At 42.6% G+C, this 23,940-nt stretch overlaps 1 protein-coding gene across 1 annotated transcript in view; it reads right to left on the bottom strand.

Annotated features, from left to right (window-relative positions):
- Positions 1 to 8,633: 8,633 nt before the first annotated feature.
- The window catches only part of CRYL1 (crystallin lambda 1), a 56,644-nt gene continuing 41,337 nt past the window's right edge, over positions 8,634 to 23,940 (bottom strand). Inside the window, exons 7-8 of the mRNA XM_074148586.1 lie at positions 12,934 to 13,040; positions 8,634 to 10,879 (exon numbers count right to left, since the gene is read on the bottom strand). Coding sequence (XP_074004687.1) covers positions 10,766 to 10,879; positions 12,934 to 13,040 — 221 coding nt within the window. The 3' untranslated portion in view covers positions 8,634 to 10,765. The remainder of the gene's footprint in view (positions 10,880 to 12,933; positions 13,041 to 23,940) is intronic.

Genomic DNA, 23,940 nt, shown 5'->3' with positions numbered 1-23,940 from the left:
GATTTGCTAAAAAATAGTTTTCTTCAGGAGAAATTTTAGTTTATACCACAAAAGCCATTTGAAAATAATAGTTCAAGTAACAAAGAGTAAGGACTCCCTGAGCAAACCAGGTTTGGAAGGACGGTATTTGCCAAACAGGACTGGAAACAAGCAAAAATGTCTCTTGTGGGTGGAGAATATAAAGAAAGAATATGAAGTGAGAGCTGGAAGGAGAGGGGCTCAGAGAAGCTGCACCAGTAAGAGGAATAAAAGCGAGGGCAGAGCACAGCAGCCTGGTACAACCACCACACGTGCTGCCAATGGTGGGGTCTCTGCTGCTCAGGGAGGATATAAGGAGATGAAAAAGCAAATAACAGGAGCTGGGGGGTGGAAGAGCTGCCCTGACAGCATAAAAAAGGGACATAATGTCCCCCATTACAGTGACCATGCTTGCCACCAGGGTCCTGCGTCTACTGCCCTCTGCCTTCTAGATTCAAATATAAAAACCCTGTGGTATAAAAAGGGCTTCTGCCAGTAACTTTTTTTTAAGGCTCCTAGAGCGGTTGATCACTAATGATCTCAGCAGGCACCGAGTCAACAGAAAAATACTGAGTCAGCCGTAAAACAGGGAGCAGCTTCATCTTGAATCGTATCAGGAGATTAAATCGGAGAAGCCAAACATCACTGTCAACAGAGAGGATTAGGAAAAGGCTGTATTTGGCTCTCCACCGCCAGCCGCACACAGCACTCTCCTGGGAGGAATGTGAGTCAGAGGAGTTGCTGCCAATGGGCAGCTGGGCTGTGCCAAGGGAACTGCAGTGTGCTGCTGGGGAAGGACCAAAACAGGCTCTTGGGACATCAACCATGATCAAGCAGCATCCAGATGGCCAGAGTTTGGCATCTGAATCCCATCTATTGAGTGAAAGAAAATCAGTAGTTGCCACAAATGCATTTTGCCTGAAGAGGCTGGAGTGGGAGGTTGGTACAACATCTGGATAGCAATTAATCCACACAGGTAGTTTTGAAATTAAAGACTGAATTTCACTAAATTTTTTTTAGAGTTAGAAGGGACCGTATAGATCATCTAGTCCAACTCCCCTGCTGAAGCAGGATTGCTTAGAGAATGCTACTCAGGACTGCATCCAGGCGGGGCTCAGTACTGCATCCAGGCGGGAAGACGATCGTCTCAGCATCTGAGAAACATCAATGATAAAGAAAGGGGTTATCAGAAAAGACTAATGTGGAAACGGGGGTGGATGGTAAATGGCGAATGGACAATTCAAAGGAAGATTTAAAAAAGAAAAGGAAAAAGAAGAAATATATCAAAGTGTAATGTATAACCTATGGTTACATGTAAAAATGAGCTGGAAAACACAAGGTCTTGCTTCCCTCAGAGAAACTTCTAGAGGATATGTACCCAAGAAGGAGGGCTTATGAGAAGCAAGCAGAGTAATGCTGTTCCAGTGCCACCATTGATAATAAGCTTGCTGAGTGTTACCAAAAGTAAGAGACAGCTATGGAGTTAATGATAAATAAAACAGTCTTCCCGTTGTAGCCGAGCTTTATTCAGTTCTGCTCTTTGTGCTTTCCTACTATAAACAAGGTGATCATGTATTGTTCTAGAAGTCTCTCAACACTGCCTTAATTAGGTAGTTTCCAAATTATCTCTGTTGTTTATGCCATATTACTCATAAATCATGATCACGGTCTCATTCAAGTCCTTCTTGTAGGCTCTAACATCCAGTGGTGATCCCCTCTGCCTTTTAATTATGATAATATAGGCTTCTAAGCCTTTGATGAGACCACCTGAAGAAGGTCCTACAACTACACACGTCTTCGCAAAAGAGCTATATGCTGCTGATAAGATGGATATTTGTCTCATGGAAAGTTCTCAAGCTTTCCTCACACTGAAATAAGGCCATCAGAAAGGCGGCAGCTGGCAGTAACCTGCATTAGGGGAAATCAGAAAAGCTGCATCAGGGACCATGGAACAGAGAGCCTGGACCAGCACAGTGTTAGGGCAGAGGGACCTCACTCAGCTTTTTCAGGTAAATTATCTTGGAAGGAAAAAATTGATTTTACAGGTGAATAGTCCAAATTTGTTAGCCTGGAAGACTGGTGAATAAGGATGAACTATTAGCACCTGTTTCTAGCTATGCAACATGGTTTAGTGATGGTTTTTATCAGAGTTACGTTGCTGTTTGGACTAGATGATCTTAAAGGTCCCTTCCAACCTAGACAATTCTATGATTCTATAACGGGCTGTGGCTGGGCTTCCTATGAGCTGGACTGGGCAGACTGGCCTATTTAAACATTACAACCAAAACTCCTTTGCTACAGAAACAGGGCAGCAATCGAAGCAGGAGGCCGACACAGACCCATCGGGCCCAAGAAATGGAGCAGAGCCCCAGCCTGTGGGCAAAGCTACCCACCCACACTGCCTATTTTCTGAGCGGCACCGTCACAGCCGGGAGCTGGCTGTCAGAGCAAGGTCCATTCCAGAAACTCATCAGCAGGTTACAGAGAGGTGGCAGCTGGAAATGACACTTTCTTTTGCTCTGCATGTGCATGGGGACAGGATTGGTAACAGGGTGCACAAGGCAATAATTACCCGAGGATACAGTCAGCGGCCGCTGTCTGGACAGTTGTCAGGGCAAGTTTAAGGGCAGTCAGTGTGATGAGTTGGTAGGGCAGCACTCTCCCGAGGTTGTGCTCTGCAGAGGGGGCTGGACTGTAATTTTTGTAAGAGAAACCTAAAGCTATATGCAGACACAGTAAGCACTGTTCATACAGTGTACTGGGGCAACATTAACAAGCACATACCTCACTTTTACTGATGATTAAGTAAGATTGCATTAATCCCTATCTAGTGGTTTTATTTATAAGAAACTATTCAGATACTAAAATCAGATTAAAACATAAGATCAGGTAATTACTTAATGAAATATGTTTTTATTTGTAGTAATATAAATAATACCTGCATCTTGTTAGAGAAGTTATATTTAATTTTTCTTTGCTCTCAAAGCCTTGTTTTTAATAGCTTTTGCTTTGTAAATGACAATTTAGAGAAGTATGATGTTGTCTCTTTCAGCAATTGAAGATATTCAGACTTTAAAATTTGATCAGACTTCTGTAATTACCCTTTACTATGCACTGATACAGATTTTGATAGGGGTGAGATGATGTTTGTAATTAACTTTTCATCCTAAAAAAGGAAAACCAAAAGCAAATTCAAGAAACATTTCTGGTTTACAGAATTACACGATGCGACTTCGTGCCACTGCATACACTTCTGTCTGATAGGGATCAGGCACAGGCACTGCCCACTTGGTTAAATTGCCTGGTTATGCAATTCCCTATTTCCACTACCCTGTATGTTTGAAATGGCACAATTATATCTTTCCATTATTGCATGGGTTTGAAATGACATTGCTGAGTAATATCGGAAAATCTGTTTTTGTGGTTATAAGGTGGTGTGGAAAGCTCCGCAATTCTTGGTCTGCTGCCTTTGTATTATAGCAGTAATTCCAATAATTTGATTTTAACTGCAAGAAATACTTTCTGTGTCACTGCTAAAAACTCAGTAGACAGATTGCACCCCATTAAGTTTTTAAGTAGAGCTTAAAAAGAAAATACAAGCTCCACAGCAACACAGCTGGGCGTAAAGCTGACCAGTTGCTGCTGGTGCCCGCAGGAGCAATGCACACATAAAGAACTCATCTGTGCTACATGGAAATGCCCAAGGTCTTCACTGAGGCAGGTGCTGGAGTGAAGCACAAGGCAATGGTAAACCATGCCTTAGTAATGCCAGTTTTAATTTAGGTACTTCAGTAGTATCAGAGTGACAGGATTTTGAAGCCTCATCACTTTCTCCCTGGGCTGCAAAAAAATGCCTCCATTGTATTCCTTAGGAGTATTATCTGTTAAAGCCGACCAAGAACGAGCAACCGTGGCTTCATATGGAAAGTATGTACTATTACAATATTGGAAAAATTAGTGCAAGACGTGATGTTAAAATTTAATCACATCACGCATGCAAAAGAAGGTTTTCACAATGTTTTAAATTACTGAGGCTTTTTAATATTTTCTGTTGGAAAACATCTCTGTTGCATCAACACAGAGTTGTTGGATCCTTATGGAGGCTTTGGGCAGTACATTAATACTGTAGCAGTAGTCACCATCTAGACTTAAGCTAAACAGATCAAACATCCAATTTATGGCAAATTTACAACTCTATTTTATAGAGTCTATTTAAAAAGTACAGCTTCTGCACAAAGCTGTCCTATGTCCACATGCAAGTAATGGGCTCTTGACCTTTCCATGTTAGACTACATTTTACTCATAGATAAAGGAAAACAAGTTTCTGGATGATTCTGCATCTTACACATCTCTGCTTCTTGCAAATACAGGTCTGAAATCCAAGTAGCTGGAAGAAGTCTACAAAGCCAAGCGTTAAAAATGCCCATTTCACACTCAGGTTCAAGAAGAAATCCCATGCATGCTACGTGCCATTTTATTCCAAGTGTCCCTCTCATTCAGTGTTTGGTGAAGGGCAATCCATCCTTGCTGAAGGAACAAAAATCATCAGAGAGAGAAGGGAAAATGCTGAGGGATGTGCAATCCCATGGAGCATTTATTTGAGTACACTTCAAGAAAAGAAGTCACGCTGTTTTCTAGCAAACTAGGAAACAAAGCGGTTTGATGTATTTCAAAAGTCCACTGAATTTTGTGGGAACAGTGCCCTTACGAACAGCTCTCCTTGAAATTTGCCCTGCTCCCATAGGAGCGGTGCAGGCTTTTCCTCACAGCCAGGAGGACATTGGGCCAATTTTTGATGAGCTGTGTACAAAAAACTGCTAGTCCAGCTGCGTTTGTTCATGGCTTCACTTGCAGCCGGCTTGCAGTCGGAGCCAGCTGAAACCGTCCTCAGAGCGTTTCACAACCACGGATCAGCATGTGCAAACTGGAGCTTCTGAGCAAATTCTGGGGGGTCAAACATTCAAGGTTGCCCTGTTTTGCCTCAAAAGGGCACTCTTAGCATCTTTCCCCCCCCCCCAATTCTTATGAAACTATTGATATGACAGCATTTGCTATTTAAATTGCTAGCTTCTTTTCTGACCTCCCGTTTATAAGGGAAGGAAGAGGGGTGAGTAGTCAGGGCTCTGTGCCTTATGGCATCACATGCGGCAGAGGAGGATGCAGGTACTCACTCTTCCCAATTGATAGCCTTGTATGGACATAGCGGTGAGGAATCAGCCTTTGCTGCTGGTCTGCTCCCAGCACAAGCTGTAAGTAATATTTAAACCTTCATGAGTATTAAGATATGCAGCTAAATCTTTCCATTTGAATATTGCTTTTATATGATTAAATGTACACATTTAAATGAAGACACCAGATTTAAGTTCCTGTCTCTCTGCTATTCCTTATTATAAAAATCAGTACTTATCATTATTCATATATGAATTTTAGCTTGTATTTGATGGTAAAATGACCCTTCCAAATTAAATTCGTACAGTAAAAGAAAAAACTTGGAGGGGAGAAGAAAGTTCTAACTGAAAAATGAATGACAAGAAATACTAGCCCGTGGGTAACTCTCTCTAAGCAGTGTGCTCTGAGCTGCGAACCACTGAGTAACGCACTGAAGGGAGGAATTCCTTTCTCTTTCTGAAAGAGAAGAAATCCTTGGCTGTTGGCTTGATAAAGAGCCTTACCAAATCAAATGTGAGTTTTCCCCTTGGGTCAGTTTTTGCCTTTCCACTCACTTTGACTGATTTGCAATAGCGTGCACACACACACATGAAATGGAAAGCACAGGCGAGCGCCAGCCTGACTGGAGCTTGGGGGAATGGGAGCAGATGAGCAGGCAGCTAGAGCAAACGTATTCATTTACACTCATTTACTCCAACTAGATCCAAATTAATTTGTGAAACATTCCCTTTGGGCCTGTTAGGCTGCTGAAAGCCAAAGACCATTTGTTTTTCCTACTGACACTTACACTAATTGCTGGGTTTACATCTGCCGGGCTCCTCTTCTCATGGAGGGCTCCCATCCTCCGTATCTCCGTCCCTGCACGGGTACCGCAGTCGCATGTTCTCCAAAGACCTTTTTGTAACTCCCTGCTCTGGCAATGCAATCCTGACATGTAACTGTATAGGCACTGGCAGCACATCTCATCTTTCTTTTGAGAAACTGACATAATTTTGTCTCAAAATCATTTTTTCTGTTTTTATAACAAGCACCACAAGCACTATCCTGCTTCTCTAATGAAGCAAAGATGGTATAGATAGGATAATGCAATTTCTTAATACCATTCCAATTAGATAATATGGCAATCAGAAAATACTCACATTTTAACTTTCAAACTATTATCATGACTGAACACAAGGATAACTACAGAATAGCGAGAGTAAATTCCCACAGCTGCTTTGCAAGCTGCAAACTACTCCACTCAGACATTTAGGAATCAGAGATACTGGACTTCCCTCAGTGAAGCAGATGAGTGTTTCCTTTCTTCCTTAGCTTACATGTGGTTTGATATCCAATAGCAGTAAATCAAAGGCTTTGGTATGAACAGGTTGGACTTTGATTTCAACAAGCAGCAGTAACTAACAGCAAAGTACACGTAATAAGGAAAACAATAAATATCAAATTGGTAAAACAGAAAAATTCAGTGCAACAAAGAGAGATTTAGCAAATTCTATAGGTGCAACTTGATTTAAAAAATACAGGATTTTAAAATACACAACTGTGATTAATTCTTCCAAATATCTCATACTTTACCATAAAACAGTTGCTTGAACATTTAAGCAGCTATTGCTTCTTCTGCTGACAATCAAACAAAATAAATATTTGACTGTATCTGCAGTAGTTCTGCAACTTTGTAGGACTGCTGGTGTTAATTCCAAAAGAGTCCTCATAAAATACCAGGTGCAGTCCTCACAAAATCCCAAGAAGTCTATTGCATATGAGGAAAAAAAGTAATGGGATAAAAGGAGTAAGACAAATCTGAAGAAAATAATTAAAGCAATTAATTCAACAGAATTGGGATTTGTATCTTACATGCAGTTCAGCTCGGACGAGTTGCTCCCCTGAAGGGATTCTTCACTGTCCAATTATCAAATCTATTCTGTCCAAATTGTCAGCTAAATACCTTGGAAGAAGTTAGTGATGGACTATTATGGGAAGCTAAGAACCAAGAGGAAGGTAAAGGAAAGAAGTGAAAAGGGGGAGAGAGAGGGAGAGGGGAACCCTCCCCTCCCGGTAAACCCCAGAGCCTGCTCCTGCCAGCAGCCCCGAGCAGCAGACACTGAACAAGGTTAATGAAATATTTGTCCATCATCAGGAGGGGTCACCCCTGTGGACCAACAACACAGGATTTTTGGTGGCTCAGACTTTTCTGTAAGGAATTCTTTATATGTGAAAAGTTGTGACAATTTAATGATATTACATTAATCTGCCCAGGAAAATGCATGAAAAAACCTGAATGCAGATTTACTTACACCTATTCACATGATCCTAAATTTCATTTATGATTTAGGTTAAGAAGTCCTCAACACATGAAATTTGAAGTAATCTATACACATTCTTTGGATTTAATTTACTTAAACCAGAGCAATATTTCTGATGCAAAATAGGCCAAAATCAAACCAAACTAGGAATGAGGCTAATGCAGCCTGAGAGGCAGCTCAGAAGACCTCCTGCTCATGGCAGGCTCAGCTCTGAGGTCAGACCAGGCTGCTCAGGGCTTCATCCAGTCAGGAGCTGAAAACGTCCAAGGACGCACCATGTCTGTGGACAACCCGTGCCTCTGCCTCGTTGTCCTCATGGGAGAAAAAGTGTCTCCTTACAGCCAGGCTGAAACTCTTGTGTTTCAGCTTATGTCCATTGTCTCTATCTTCCCACCTGGCCCCAATTTGGAAGGGTTGTCTCTGTCTCCTCGATGACCTTCCCATAGGCACTGGGGTCTGCTGGTAGGTCCTCCTGAATCTGTCTCTGCTCCAGGCTACACAACCCCAGCTCCCCCAGCCTCTCTCTGCAGGACCAGTGCTCCAGCCTCACCACCTCAGGGGCCTGCTCTACCATCTGTCCAGTATCTTTCTGGTACCAGGGAGTCCCAAGCTGGGCACAGGATTCAGACACAGTCTAATGACGAGTAAAGGGGATTAATTCTGAACAGGATACACGTTCCTGGGATGAGGACAGCCCATCTCATTCCTTTAGCTACCTTTTCCTAATGTTTTCCACTTGTTGTTGCAGTTACCAACTAATAATTTTGTGTGCTTCAAATCCTAAGCAAGTGTCAACTAAAATGCATTTTTTGTCAAGCATCACCCCCCCAGCTCGTAGCTGTGAGCCTGGGTAGGAACTGGTGCTCCCCGGTGAGCTTTACTGTATGCCAAACCCTGCGGAGGAGCTGCTCACCGCACAGAAGTGCTCTGGCATCCAGAGTCCTTTCCCTGTCCCCTGAAAGCCATTCCCTCACTGCAGGGCCCTGCGTCTGCAGCAACTGGTCACCCATGAACTATAGGAGAGTGCAATTTATTTCTTGTCTTTTTACTCCCACTGACTTCCACAAATTATTCTACCAGGGCAGTGGCTTCTAAAGACATATTACATACTGCTACCACTAGACTATCACACTGGAGCACAGAAGTGAACACCTTCCTCATTAAAATATTTTATTCATAAGCAAATAATAAAGATGGAGGCAAATATTTGATGACGTGATCGAGTTTTAAAATATCTCAGTATAAACAGAAGCAATGTGAGCTAATGAGTTATGACAATGTCATATGTGCATAGAAAAACAGGACTAATCTTGAAAGTAATTGGAACCTTCTGTGGCCTTGTCTCAAATACAAGAACATACATAAAATTAGGAAATCAGCCCCATAATTAATTTTCTATTGCTTAATAAGCCATCAGGAGTGAGAATTGACCTCCCCAACTTCAGATGTCTGAATGCAGGTTGAACCAGTTGCTGTGGCAATAAAAAGCAATAGAAGAAACCCGAAAATTTTAAGTCTATTTTGAATACATTATCTGAAGCAATGATTGCTTCTTTAGACTCAGCGTACTGAAGTTCACAGCTGTAGCTGAAGTGACTCGCAGTGTCTGCCGGTTTTCTTGTCCCCCAGAGGGAAAGGTGGCAATGGATGAGATGTAGCATTATGCTTTACTGCTGCCCTTCCTACAGAGACACAACAGTCTCCTGCACGTACAAGGAATGCAGTGTAGCACCTGGAAGTAGTAAATACCGCTCAGATGCTGCAGTGTGCGTATCATGGTCCACAGCAGACAAAGTGTTATTATGAATGTATATACCCTGTCATACAGTGTGGACTTTGATCTTAGCCAGAACCTTGGGGCAGTGGTTGTCATGCAGATAGTGAGAATACCTTGAAACAGTGCATCTCACCCACGCTCCTCTAGGAGCGTGGGTGAGATGCACTGTTTCAAGGTATTCTCACTATCTGCATGACAACACTGCCCCAAGGTTCTGGCTAAGATCAAAGTCCAACTGTATGACAGGGTATATACATTCATAATAACACTTTGTCTGCTGTGGACCATGATACGCCACTGCAGCATCTGAGGGTATTACTACTTCCAGGTGTACACTGCATCCTTGTACGTGCAGGAGATGTTGTGTCTCCTGTAGGAAGGGCAGCAGTAAAGCATAAATGCTACATCTCATCCATTGCACCTTTCCCTCTGGGGGAAAGAAAAACGGCAGACACCTGCGGTCCCTTCAGCTACAGCTGTTGAATTCAGTACCGCTGAGTCCTAAAGAAGCACTCCTTGCTTCAGATAATGTACAAAATAGGCATGGAAACAGAGGGGTGAACTGGAGTAGTTTGGGAGTAGTCATGGAGTAGCCTGGGAGAAAGTCCAGACTGATCCACTACACCATACTGTCTCCCAAGCTAGCTATTAAATCAAAATATCTTCTTTTTCCTAGACAAGTCTTAAAATGGGGCACATATTTATGCAGCAATGCCAATGGCAAGCACCAAACTTCTGACTTAAGGTGGGGGAAAGGCCATGGGGTATCAAGTGCATGGCCTTAAAGACCGAGAAGGTCTCTGATAAGTTCTTACAGAACTAGGGGCAGGGGATGAGGGGGGGCATTCTGCTCTATTTACTCAAACTTAGATCATCATACAGCTACAGAAGTGCCAAAGGGAGGGAAATGAAAAGTAATTCCTTCGCCTGCATTGTGGAACAGTTGCAGAGCTAAGTTGAAGTGACCCTTACTGCTGTTGAGGTCTCAGCTCACCAGCCAGTGAATCTGCTCTTTGCTCAACACAGCCCTCTCCTATCTACAGTCAGTGCTTTACAAATTAACCTCGCTCTTGCAGTGATTGGCGGGCGAGGGCTTATTTTCTCCAGTGACAAACAGCTGATGTTTGCCTATTTCAGATCCCTGCGTAAGCAAATATTGTTCAAGCGCTGAATTCCTAAGCAAGCTGAAAAATGCATTATTTAAAACATGATTGTGTTTCAGCATTGCACAATATTAATATTGCTAAAGCTACTTTATGCTTACACATCTAATGCATATATATAATAATTTGATGAATTTTAACTGAACTTTTTAGTAACTGTTTCCAGTTATTCATGAATTATGTCACGACAAATTTGGACCAAATGTTTCATTGGTCTCTACATTTGTGCATATCATTGGTTGCACATTCAGGCTTCTCTTCCGCGTGACCAAAAAATTCCACTCTTTGTGAAACCTGCTCTTCATTTGGTCTCTCTCTCCTGTTAGACAAGGTGCACCTCAGTCAGATTTCATTTCTGTTTTCAGTTTGGCAAGACCAGTGAGACAGTCATCTCTCCATTTTCTCCTGGCATCCAGGACTTTTGGAACACTTGGAATTTTTTCAGACATTGCCTGGAACAGAAAAGATGATTTAAGATGATCAAATCTCATGTTCTGAGGGAAAAGCTTCTCACCAGCATCGTCTTCGCGCTTTTCCTGCATCAGACCAAGTAACCATCCACACAAACCATAGTCTAGTCTGTCACAAGCAATAGGCCACTAATTCTTTACATGGGTCACTGGAAATGAGCTAACCAGTATGAGAAGAAAAGTGCTCCCACTTGGAGAAGGTTGGCCTGAATGTGGCAATGAAGGTTCCTATAGAAACATCAAAGCATCAGTCCCTCCTCTCAGTTTGTCCCACACAGCCACTGCCTAGTCTCTTTGATAAATAACCTTCTATTAAATAGGAAGGAGGCAACCCGGTCATTTACATGGCTAAAAATGTGCTCTAAACCAAATTCCTCTCTGTGCGTGTTTAAAGCTGTGATCTCTCTCCTGGCTCCTAATAAATGTAATGAAGGATAATGTTTTTTAAATAAATTAGAAATGTTTATTAAAAACATTTTTTTTCTCAGGAGTGCCAGTTATAATCAAAATGACAGAGGAAGACACATAACAAGCCCAGAATTATAATTTTGGTTGCTTATTGGAATATGGGGGAAAGAAAGTAAGCACTATTTGAGGACACAAAAGGTGAAAGTCTGAACAAGCTATCACGCAAAAAATGATATTTAAAACAAAATGGAAAAAAAAATAATTCTGAGTGCATAATCAAAGTTGTCTGAGAAGCGCTAGTCAAATGCTACCACTGAAAGGAGAACAAGAGGTAGTAAGCTCTGGCCAGTTCGTACATTGTAACAGATGTTCTTTCAAAGAAAAAAAGCTGTTTTGAGAGTGCAGGTAGAGATCACAAGGTCATCTTTGCCAAAATAGCACCTGAGGTCTTAGGTTTAAAAGGCAAGTGTTGAGAAACTGGGTAAAACCTGGACCTGCTACCAAGGACTGGCAAGTTGCAGTCACTCCAGAAAAAAGTCAGGGAGAGGGTCAGAGGAGATAAGAAATGTTTAATGTTTTACTCTTAAGAGGATTCTTGCAAACCCATCTTTGGCATTGAAGACCAAAGATAATAAAGAGATACAGAAACAGACGCTGAAGTGGAATCCAGCTTTCCATAAAGAAACCCAAACTGTTTCATACCAATCAAAAGCTTCTAATAATTAATAACTCCACAATTATTATTGATTGCTATTATAAGCAGTCTATGTTGCTTAAGCATAAAAGAATAGTTTTCCTTTTTGACATACTTGATGTTGAAATTGTATAAATAGGAATAAAATAATGCTGTCTTCCAGACAGAGAGCTTCCATCTATGGAATTAATGTCAGCTATTCAAGAACAATTCAACACATACACATGTTCTTTAGCAAAGCATTAAAAAAGCCAACTATGACAAGGCAGAGTTAGGAAATAAAAATACTTCAGTTAATTCCTATGATCATACGAAATAGCCTATACAGTGAATAGAAACAAACCGGGGGCTTAGAAATGTTAATAGACACACTGGGTCCCAATCCAGAACAGCACTTAAACATACCTTATCTTTAAACATGCAAGTAACCTTACTGGACTGCTCATAAAGATGTATTTGCACGTGTTACAGACTGGTTTGTAACATATACAAAACCAAGAAAAAGAACACCCAGAAGAAAAAAGCTACAGGGTTTATGCAGGAAGAGGGAGAAGGAGGAAGACACAGGAAGAAAAGTCATGTAGGAAAGGAAGTTTGGAGCTGTTCATATTATGGCAGAGGACACAGGACAGAAGTGATATGAAATAGTGTGGAGGATTTAATGTCAGTAATCCATAGTCATTAGCTGTTGACTCCTCTGTCTAGTAATAATGTTGTTCAGCTGCTAGATCACTTTTCCGTGACATATGTCTAAGTGTTTTGAAAAGGGACTTACCATGCATTCTGTACTGATCTTTTAGTTCAAAAGGTGCATTCACACAAGAAATACAGACTACAGATATCTCTAACAGTAAACTGAAAAGGCACAGATGTTAAAATAAAAGCTAACGTCCTTTGTTCTGAATGTCACTGCATTTATCAACTCCGTATTTACCTGATTGATTTTCTGCTCAATTTCACCTGAAAATTCTGGCACTGGTCCAAAGGTGTTCAGAACAAGTTTCATACCTTCACGGTATCTTTCGCAGTAACTTGAAATACCTAAAAAAAAGAGTAAAAAATTGCATTTCAATAGAAATTTCTACTTAAGTTCATTAAGGCTGCCTGTGCTTGAGCACTGTCTTAAATCAGAGCCCAAAAAAAAGGTGTGCTCTTATGCTTAAGACACCTAATTGTCATCAAGGGAATTGTCATCCACCACGTTTCCTTTAAGGTTCATGGAAAAATCATTCAGAACATGCCTTCATTGCAAAACCAATTAATATTACATACCAGCAGGCAACACCATGTGAGGGGAGTAGGACACAACCATGGATATACTTGTGCTTTGTTACTTGAGACCAGAAAGCTTCCCTGACCACTGTCCATGAGGAGAGTACTCTCACCTCTCCTGTCCTCCTCTTTGGTAAGTGTTACATCAGCTGAAAAATTCCTGTTGTTACTTTTATTTATTGACCTGGAGTGTATCAAGAGCAACATGGCTCAGGGCGAAAGGGTCAAGTCAGGGAGACCCAGCTGGTCTCCACTGAAGGAGAAAGGCTTAAGCAGAAACATACAGATCTTGCAGATCAACACCTTGTACTGCAACTGGGGTTTGGCTTTCCCCTCTTTAGGGGTTGAGCGCTGTCAGGCGGAGACGGGATCCACCTGAAAAGGTGGGGGAAAAGCATCTTTGCCAAAAAAACTGGTCAATCTGGTGAGAAAAGTTTATATTAGGAGCACTGGAAAAGTGAGATTACAACCTGAAGTCAAGCGAGGAAGGGGTATATCAGGGTGGAAAGAGTGCAGAGTAACAGATGCAAGAGAAACCTCAAGAAAGTGAAAAAAAAAAAAAGGCAGGAGTCGTCCATCTCCAGTGTATGTGCACGAATGCATGCAGCCTGGGAAACCAGCAGGGGAAATGAGAGCTCCACGTGTGGTCACACAACTACAACACTGTTGGAGCAACAGAGGTGTGGTGGGATGGCTCGCACAACTGGAGTGCTGCAGTGGACAGGTACACGCTGCAGGAAAGGCAGACAGGGAAGACAAGGAGGGGCTATCTCTGTAAGGACCAGCTCAGATGTATTGGAGCTGTTCTACGGGATGGTCAACTGTCTGTGTGAGAGCCTGTGGGTCAGCATCAGCGGAGAGGCCAGTAAAGGACAGCATCTGCCAAGGGCAAGAACAGTCCATCCTGATATTGAGCAAGACAAGTAGATGTATCAAGAGGTTGGCTTGGGTGAACTCCAATGCAAAAAGGCAGCATACAGGAGGTGGAAGCTAGGACAGGCTGTAAAAGAGAAATTTAAAACACTGCCCAGGCATGTAGGGATGGTGTCAAAAAAGCCAAAGCTCAGCTCCAGTTGAGACTTGCAAGGATGTCAAGGGCAACAGGAAGGGCTTCTACTGTTAGATTAGTAACAGAAGGCTGAACAAGGAAAGTGTGGACCTGCTGCTGAATCGGTAGGTGATTTAGTGACAGGAGAAACAGGTAAAGGGGAGTTACTCATTGCTTTCTTTGCTTTAGTCTTCATTGACAAGGTCTCCTATGCCTCTGTGCTTAGAGGCAGGGCTCAAAGAGGAGAGGAGTGATCAGCAGTAGATGACAATCCAGTCAGTGACTATCTGCAAGAGCTCAGCCCCACCTGAGACCATGGGACGAGTCAGACTATATCCAAGGATATGAGAGAAATGGCCCATACCCTTGCAAGTCTGCTTTCTATTGTATTTTAAAAATCATGCCAGTCAATGCAACAATCTCATCATTTGAAATCCCCAGATGACTGAAGGCAAACATTGCATTGCACCCATCTTCAGAAAGGCCAAAAGAACAATCCAGGGTACTACAAGCTAATCAGTCTCATTTCTGTCCCTGAGATGATCAAAGAACAAGTCATATTGAAACAAATTCCTGGGCACAGGTATAAGAAAGTGATCGTGACAGCCAGGATGTAGCCACCAATAGGTACGCCATGGTGTAAATCATGCCTGACCAACCTTGTTGCTTTCTGTGATAAAATCATTGTATTTGTGGAAAATAGTGAAGTAGCGGATATCATTTACCTCCACTTTAGAAGGGCATTTGACACTGTCTCCTATGATATTCTGTATCAAAGTTAGGGCATTAAAGTCTGCGTGTTTTGACAACTAGGTGGATGAAAAATGGGCTGGATACCCTGGATACTCAGGCTTGGATGGTAGTGGTTAATGGGTTGTACTCTACCTGAAGGACAGTAAAAGTGGAGTACTGCAGCAATCTCTCCTGAGACCTGTACTGCTTAACAGTATTTGCTCATAAAGTTTGTGACTGATACCAAATTGGGCAGGGGTGGGAGGTGGGGATGGATGGACAATACATTGGAGGCCAGGGTTGCCCTTAGACAGGCTGGAGGAATGAGCCAATGTAAAACCTTCAAAATTTAACAAGGCGAGATCCTGCACCTCAGTAGGAGGAGCTCCATGCAACAACACAGGGTTACGAACTCCAAGAACTCCTGGTCCCGGTAGGCAGCAAGCTGAACATGAACCAACAGTGTGCCCTGGCAGCAAAGAGGGACAACAGCATCCTGGGCTGTGTTAACAGCACAGCCAGTAGACTGAAGGAAGTATTTACCCGCCTTTACTTGCTGCATTCAGTTTGGGATCGCCCAAGACAGACACTGACAAACTGGAGCAACTCCAGCAGAGGCCACCAAAATGGTGGGGGCTGGAGCATTTGTCTTGCTAGGATAGGCTAGGGGACCTGGGCTTGCTCAGCCTGGAGATGGCTTTGCGGGGACTTAACAGCAGCTCCTACTGCCTATGGGGAGGTCATGGAGCAGATAGAGACAGGCTCTGTAGAGCTGTGGCATGGCAGGAGGACAAGAAACAATAGGCACAATTTGAAATGCGAGGTTCAGACTGGATACTCAAGCAGTGGCACAGGTTGCCCACAGAGGTTGTGCAGTCTCCATCTCTGGGGTTTTTCAAGACTGGATGAAACCCTGAGCAGCTTGGTCTGTCCTCAGAGCTGACCCTGCTGTGAACATCTTAAAAAACATGTGGTCAGAGAACCAGATAACTAGTAATAATGGGTAAAATGGCAGTCAAGTCGACCTTGGCTGAATCAGGGAAAGGTCCACTGTCCCGGTTTGAAGTAAAACTGAACCAATTTTCTGTTCTGTAACTTTACATCCTAGCTAGGCCTCCTCTAACTCTCTGAAATTAACGGCATATTGTGGAGAAAACTGCTCGTTCTCAGAATGATAAGACCAATGTTTGTGCTCCATGCCAAGGAATGGGATGCAGGGACGCCCTTGCTTATACTTATTGCTATAACACCCAAGGTCAGCCCATTTCGTTATTTGCCCCCTTAGGGGGTCGGAAATGAACAAAGCGTAGAGGGGTCACATCGGTGGGGAGGAGTGGACAGGACAGGTGACCCGAACCTGACCAACTGGGGTATTCCATCCCATCTGCCCCATGCTCAGTATAAAAACGGAGGGATCAAAGGGTCAACCCCCTTCCTGCGATGGCCGACATCCAGAGAGGACTCTGTCTGTTCATCTGCCTTTTCACTGAATTTCACTGACACCAGAGCTGGAATGCAGTTCCCATCCATCGCTGAGTCCACTCTGGGACTCCCCCAGTGCCTGCCGGTGATGTGACTGTCATCCTGGGAGGTTTTGTATATATTGTATCTATTTCGTTATTTTCTTCTTTATTTTTATTTTAATATTAATTCTTCATTAAAGTACTTTAGTTCATTCTAAACTTCTGAATCTCCTTATCTCTTTCTCCTCCTCTGTCCTCTTTTTTGGGGGGGGGGGGCGGGGGAGAAGGGCCATCTGTCGGTCTGGTTTTGGTAAATTAGGCCAAAACCACGACATCCACCTTCCATCAGCTCCAGTAGGAATCTCAAAAAAATTACTGTTGAGGCATTAGAGAGGAACTGGAATGAGAAATGCACCAAAACAAAAAATCAGTCATTTATCCAGACATATACAGCTAGTAGACTTTTCAGTGCTATTAACTACCACATAATCAAGAAAGGGTAATGTGGCCTTTCCCACTGTACATCAATCAAGAAGTCATGAGCTGCACCACAACAGTAAGTGAGTGATGCTTGTCTGGCAGTAAGCAAGCCGACATGAGTAAGAATGTGATTATCCTGATAAAAATCCTAGACCTGAAAAGGGAAGTTCTGGATACCCACTAAAAGCTGTGACAATCTCACTTTTCTGAGAACCACAGAGACTGAAGAATTGACATCCTTAACCCTTCATTTTATTAGCTAATTATCAAAGCAAAGAGGAGAAAGTTGTAGAAGACAAAGGCAAGCATTTATGGTCACCAACTCTTTCACGAAGACTTAGGAAATCCTACAGACCGAAAAGCATGAACCTGAACTGCTCATGGCCTTATCCAACCACAAAATGCAGGAAATGTAAGTGGGGTGGCCTGACTACCACACAAAAGAATGCAACTCAGGGCAAGAGTCATTAAGCAGTCTCTTTCCTGAACAGCTTGTAGACAGTTCCCTGGAATGCAATACTGGCTGATATCAATATTGTAGAAGTCACACCTGTCTAACTCTAAATGTTTGAGGTTGAATGGTGGATGATTGAAAGGAAACCACTGGCTACTGGAAACTATGAATCATAAACTCCAACACTTACATACAACACTTATACTGCTCAACATGCCTGAAATTGCTGAAGTACAGGTTTTCCAAAAGGCCTCTGAGGTCAGTAAGAGTATGGAGAATTCTCTTGTTTCTGGACCAAAGACAGAAGAACTTTCAAAGGACAAGTATTAAATTTTCCTTTAAGAAATTAGCACTCTGAAGTCACGATGACCATCAGATAAATAACAGAAAGGACAGAATGGGAGAACATGTCCATTGCATGAGAACAACATGGAGAGATTGGAGTATTCAACTCCCTTAAAAAATGGACTAGAAACATTCTCTGGCATTAGAAGGAAAGAGGCTCTGAGAAAAATAGCATCCTCGTCAAGTAGCTTGAACCTACATTTGGTGCTAAGAGTCTGCCAGTCAGCCTGTTTCCTTGTATTATCTACCCATGGAGCATACATGTTCCTAGAACACACTCTGGCATGTTCTGGACTTCTCCAACACAAAAAGGGAGGTCAGCTAGTCATAGAGGTATATCGGTGCTCTAATTATATGGAAATTTAGTATTTTGCTCAATTTTCTTGATTGACACACAGCCAGAAACTTTCAAATTGCCTAGCGGGCTCAAAAACATCACTGGCAGGAAGCGAGATTCAGGAAAAGAAGCATTACTGTGGGATGTGGAACGACTCTATCTCTTCACTGAGGGAATAAGCAGAGACCATACTTCTCCATAAACACTCTGGAAAGGACCACTGGTTATCAGGGTTTACTGACCATACCCTGTCATTAGCGTAAGTGCTTACCTGTTACACCTTAACAGTCGGGCTCACAGACTTTGGCACCTGAAGCCAACCCAGATCTACCTACAGGGGATGTGCTATTTACATGAGCAATCTTGAGAACCCAAGACAATTCTGGATGAGACTCATGCACCAGCCACAAGACAATGATATTTACATTTCACCTTGCTCACATGAGTTTTTTCTTCTAACAGTGAGGAGTCTGAGGAAAAAGTTTGCCCCCACATCATGCAACATCATAGAAAGTTCCCAGATGTAGAGACGTAGGAATGTCTGAGGCTGAGGAATGCAGAACTATGTGGACTTGGGTACACCTTGCCAACACACAGCTGCTGGCAGCAGCTGTTGCCAGCCAGTCAATCACAAAATCAAAAATGGTAATTCAGTCAAATATGGAAATTCAAGCAAATCCATGAGCAACTGGCAATAGAAGGAATGGTAAACAAAGCCGTACCAGGACCAGTTATTTTGGTCCTTATCCAGCTGACACAAGTCTATGACACCTAGACCAGTGCTGAATAGTTTGGGTTTGGTACTTTTCCAAAAGTCATGGGGAACCTCTCAACTACCTGGTAAGCTTATGTAATAATACCATAGATCTGAGTAGTTTTGATTCTGGTACAGTCAGGAGAAGGCAGAAGAAAAGACTGTGTGCCAGAAATCTTTTTCATGAGCCTCAATCTAAAGAGATAACATTAGTATCTTATAAAAGCTGAATGCTTGGACATGGCTGATCCATTTACCTGGTGAATGTGAACTCCTGAGCTGAAGAGATGGCCTTCAAAGCTCACTCAGCCAGCTAGTCCTGGAAATTGAGCTCTTACTGGCAGCTCATCTACAGCTTGAATGAATGAGAACAATTTCTGGGTGGGTGTAGCTCACCAATGCAACAGAGACATGCCAAATGCAGGTTGGGTAATGCAACTCAATTCACTCACTGCATACAATATAAGAATGAAAAGAAGCCTTATGCAAAGTCAGCAAAATAGGAAAGGTAAAAAAAAAAAGTTACGGGTCTAGAGAAGAGCAGCAGCATTAGTATAGTTGATCTCAGCATTGTGGGCGAAATGGCAATATGCAGGGATGTAAGCTGCCTGCCAACCAGGGGGTGGACACTGCAAAACCTTTCGAGTCTCGAGTGAAGGAAATACACCAAAAGTTAGAATATATACATGGTCTCACTCAAAGATTAAAAAAATAATAATTTCAAAACAGATATTGCAGGATAGCACTCCCAGTGTGACATGTCAGTGGAGACTAGTGCAATCTTTAATTTGGTTTAAGTAATCAAGATCAACCCTATGCTGCCAGCTTCAAGAAGGCACTTGAGCAATGGGGAATATTGCTGTAAAAATCACTTTGCTTTTCAACTGCAAACTCAAAACTGGCAAATATTTGACTCCAGGCCTTTAGACTTAGAGGAATCCTTTGGTTCAAAGGTCAGGGCTATTGCAAAGGTGGATGAGAAGAGCACTTGGCTGGAGCACAGGGACAAGAAGATGGAAAACAAATATGAGAGAATCCCTCTAACTTTAATCCTTGTTGATACTGCCCAGGGAGCAGCTTAAGCTGGAAGAATTAGCATCTGTAAACAGTGCGAGACAGGGCAGCACCCGGGAGCTGGAGGAACAGGAAGAACACGTTAAAAACAACCAACACCACTCCTTGAACCCAGTTGTGCCCACACTGTGCCCCACTATCTTCCACTGGAGAAAAAGAATGACGCATGACGTATCTGGGACAGAGAAAGAGGGGTACCAACTTGCAGCACAGGAATGACGATAGTTTCTTCTCGTCTATGTGGTTTGTTGGCTCCCTGCCTAAACCTCCATCTTCCTTGCACACACACCTCATCAGTTTTGGAGGGAAGGGGCTGTGGGAGAAAGCAGATGTTGCAGCAGGCACCAGAGAACCATGAACACAGAACAAAAATACCTCCAGGGAAGGTAGGAGTTCCGTGAATCTTCCTTCCACCACGTTTACAACTATGGCAGAGAGTGGAAGATGAGGAATAAGTAACAAAATGTTCTAAGGAAGTAGTGGATACAGGATTATAAAGATGAAAAGGGGAATATTCTATATATTCCTTGGAAGTCCCAAACCCATGCAGCACTTTGACTTGTACAGCACAGTTACAGGAACATGTTATCACAAGCTATATGAGGGCATTGGTTCAAGAGTCTTCAGCTGCCCATATGTATCTAAGAAATGCAAGGCTCTTTATCCCACCAACATAGGAAGAATAAGCTGCTGCTTATTTAGCATCAATGTGAGTCCAGGGAGTTCCCAAAATACCTAATGAACACAAGAATTTGTTCACATAACTACACTTTGTGTTTACAGGCCCTTTCCTGAAGGACTTGCACTGGTGTGTTGCAAACATGGTATCAGTGAAATGCCTCTAGTTGCATCATCAACATGAACAGGACATTGACGAAGGAAAAGTAACTCAGGACAGATATTTAGCTTAGAAGCATGCCCAAAATGCTTCAATGCCCTGAGAAGACCTCTTCACAAGTGAGGTTCATAAACATAAAGGTGAGAGGAGTAGTAGGGAAAAAGAAGGGAAAACATAACAGTATAAAATGTAGTAATGTTCATGCATTATAGCATGTAAACGTCTTCAAGTATCTTAGCTTCTTATATGCTAAGTCTTGTTCCTTCCTCTTCCTAAGAAAGACAACAGGCACGAGGGCTGAAAGATGCAAGCAAGCAAACTTGGTAAACCAGTCTGGCAAGGACACTACACATGGGGCAAAACAAGGAAGGCACTGAGGTATTTGTGAGAGAAAACAAGAGACAAGAGCAAGTGTTACTAACACGGACAGGGAACACGCCAAAGACAGAGGGTGCCTCACAATACTGAGCATTAACCTATGAGGAGCATAATAAGATACTGTAATGACTCAAAGAGTAGGCAAGATGGTCAAGCCACTGATGTACCAGCATCAACAATTTGAAAAGATTGGGGTGGGGTTGATTTTAGCAGGTAAAATCTAAGAGGCTGCACTTCGTAAGACTGAAGATGACTATGGGTGAGAACAGAAAAGAAGAGGCATATGTCAGGAACATCATGGAGGAATTTGTCATGGTTAGGTTATGCTCAAAGAGAAAAAAAAAAGTCCCGAACTCTTAATTTTGCTGATAGAGGGATTACATTTCTAGACATTACAGCTCCAAGGAAAACTTTCTAAATGTAATAAAAAAATATTCTGTGATTCTGTAATCCTGTCTTCATAAAGGGTGTGTCTGAACACAGATGCATGCTTTTAGTTAGGGTGTGAATCCACAGGAACTTGCTACTCTACATTAATTCCCATATGAATTCACTTAGACTGTAGTAGCATGAATACTTTCAACTACCCTAAGACAGCGGTAACACCAAAAAAAGTTTTATTCTCACTATCAGTGTATTACCATCTCAACAGCAATGCATAAATATTTGTGCAGGACTGCTGTGATGAGATGGATCAGAGAATTAAACTGAGTTAACACGAACTACTTCTTTTGTTAGGTCAGTATCATAGCTTAACCCCAGCCAGCAGCTAGAACCTCACAGCCGCTCGCTCAGTCCCCCCAGTTGCAATGGGGAAGAGAATCAGAAGAGAAAAAGTAAGGAAAAACTCGGGGGTTGAGGTAAATACAGTTTAATAGGTAGAGCAAAAGCCACGCATGCAAGAAAAGCAAAACAAGAAATTAATTCACTGCTTGTATCAGGAATAGCATGGCCAGCAGGACTAGGGAAGTGATTGTCCCCCTGTACTCAGAAATGGTGAGGTCACACCTTGAGGACTGTGTTCAGTTTTGGGCCCCTCACTACACTGAGGACCTGGAACATGTCCAAAGAAGGGCGACGAAGCTGGTGAATGGTCTGGAGCACAAGTCTTATGAGGAGCAGCTGAAGGAACTGGTTGTTTAGCCTGGAGAAAAGGAGGCTGAGGAGAGACATCGCTCTCTACAACTACCTGAAAGGAGGTTGTAGCAAGGTGGGGGATGGTCTCTTCTTCCAAGTAACAGGCCACAGGACAAGAGGAAAAGGCCTAAAGTTGCATCAGGGAAAGTTTAGATTGGATATTAGGAAAAATTTCTTCACCAAAAGGGTTATCAAGCATTGGAACAGGCTGCCTGGGGAAGTGATTGAGTCACCATCCCTGGAGGTATTTAAAAGATGTGTAGATGTGGTGCTGAGGGACATGGTTTAGGGGTAACTTGGCAGTGCTAGGTTAATGGTTGGACTTGATGATCTTAAAGGCCTCTTCTAACCAAAACGACTCTATGATTCCCATCGGCAGGCAGGTGTTCAGCCATCTCCAGGGAAAACAGGGCTCCCTCACCTGTAACAGTTACTTGGAAAGATAAAACACCATAACCCCAAACATCTCCCTTTCCTTCTTCTTCCCTCTGCTTTATACATTGAACATGACGTCATACAGTATGGAATATCCCTTTGGTCAGTTGGAGTCAGTTGTCCTGGCTGTGTCTCCTCCCAACTTCTTGTGCACCCCCAGCCTGCTTGTTGGCGGGGCAATATAGGGTGCAGAAAAAGCCTTGACAGCCTAGCAACAACTAAACACACCAGTGCACTGTCAGAAGTATTTCTCATTCCAAATCCAAAACATAGCACTATACCAGCTGCTAGTAAGAGAGTTAATTCTATCCTAACTGAAACCCTGTCAATCAGTTTCATGGGTGGGACGAATTCCTCAGTTTGAGCTACTTGGTGACCACACACATTCTTTTGTTAGCACAAGTGAGAAGGATGCACCAAAATGTGCTCTTTAGGACACATCTATAATGACTTGAGCCATAAAGCATTAAGAATTCCTGTGCAAAGTCACGTGCCCCTTTCAGAAGGTGGAGGGAACCACTTTACACCTAAGAGCCCATAGAAGGGAACTGGTGCACAGCAGCCAGTATGCTGGAAAAATTCACACCTTTGCTTACTGCACACAAACTCCTTCATACAGAAAAGCCCTGCAACCACACAGAGGCAAACAGCAGTTCTAGAAGGACTATAAACTGCTTTCTCCAGCCTATTGGGAAGTGAACTGAATGTGAGTAAACACATATGAAATAACTGGTGGGTTCATGAAAGAAGAGGTTTTTCAATGATTATGTAGCACTGTGATATTTCATCTCAGTAATACCTTTTTACAAATATTCCTGAATTAAGTTGAGATATTTTGCTATCCTAAAACATAACACAGGGGTTGGACAGAGACAGAAACAATCTCCCTTTTCTTAGGTTTTATTACCGTAACGTAGAGATTCTCACACCTTCTGCTTGTGGTACAAAAGCTCCTGAACTGGGTTAAAGCTTGGTTTGCTCTCTATATGGCAGCATTAAAGACATGGCCATAGCAATGAAAATAATCTCTGCTTTTGAACCAGCCAGAATGCCTGTCTACAGTAATTGTTAAAAAACATGCGTGGCCATGTTTTCCCTAGCCAGACAAGAAAAAACTTCCTTCCTTTGAACTATGGCTTATGATTCCTTCCCTCTTCCCTTTTCATTCAGCACAATCATTCTGCTCCTATCATC

The sequence above is a fragment of the Numenius arquata genome, chromosome 1 (assembly GCF_964106895.1).
Source record: "Numenius arquata chromosome 1, bNumArq3.hap1.1, whole genome shotgun sequence".
NCBI lineage: Eukaryota > Metazoa > Chordata > Aves > Charadriiformes > Scolopacidae > Numenius > Numenius arquata.
Note: the sequence above shows the minus strand (reverse complement) of the source record. Positions and strands in the feature narration are given on the sequence as shown.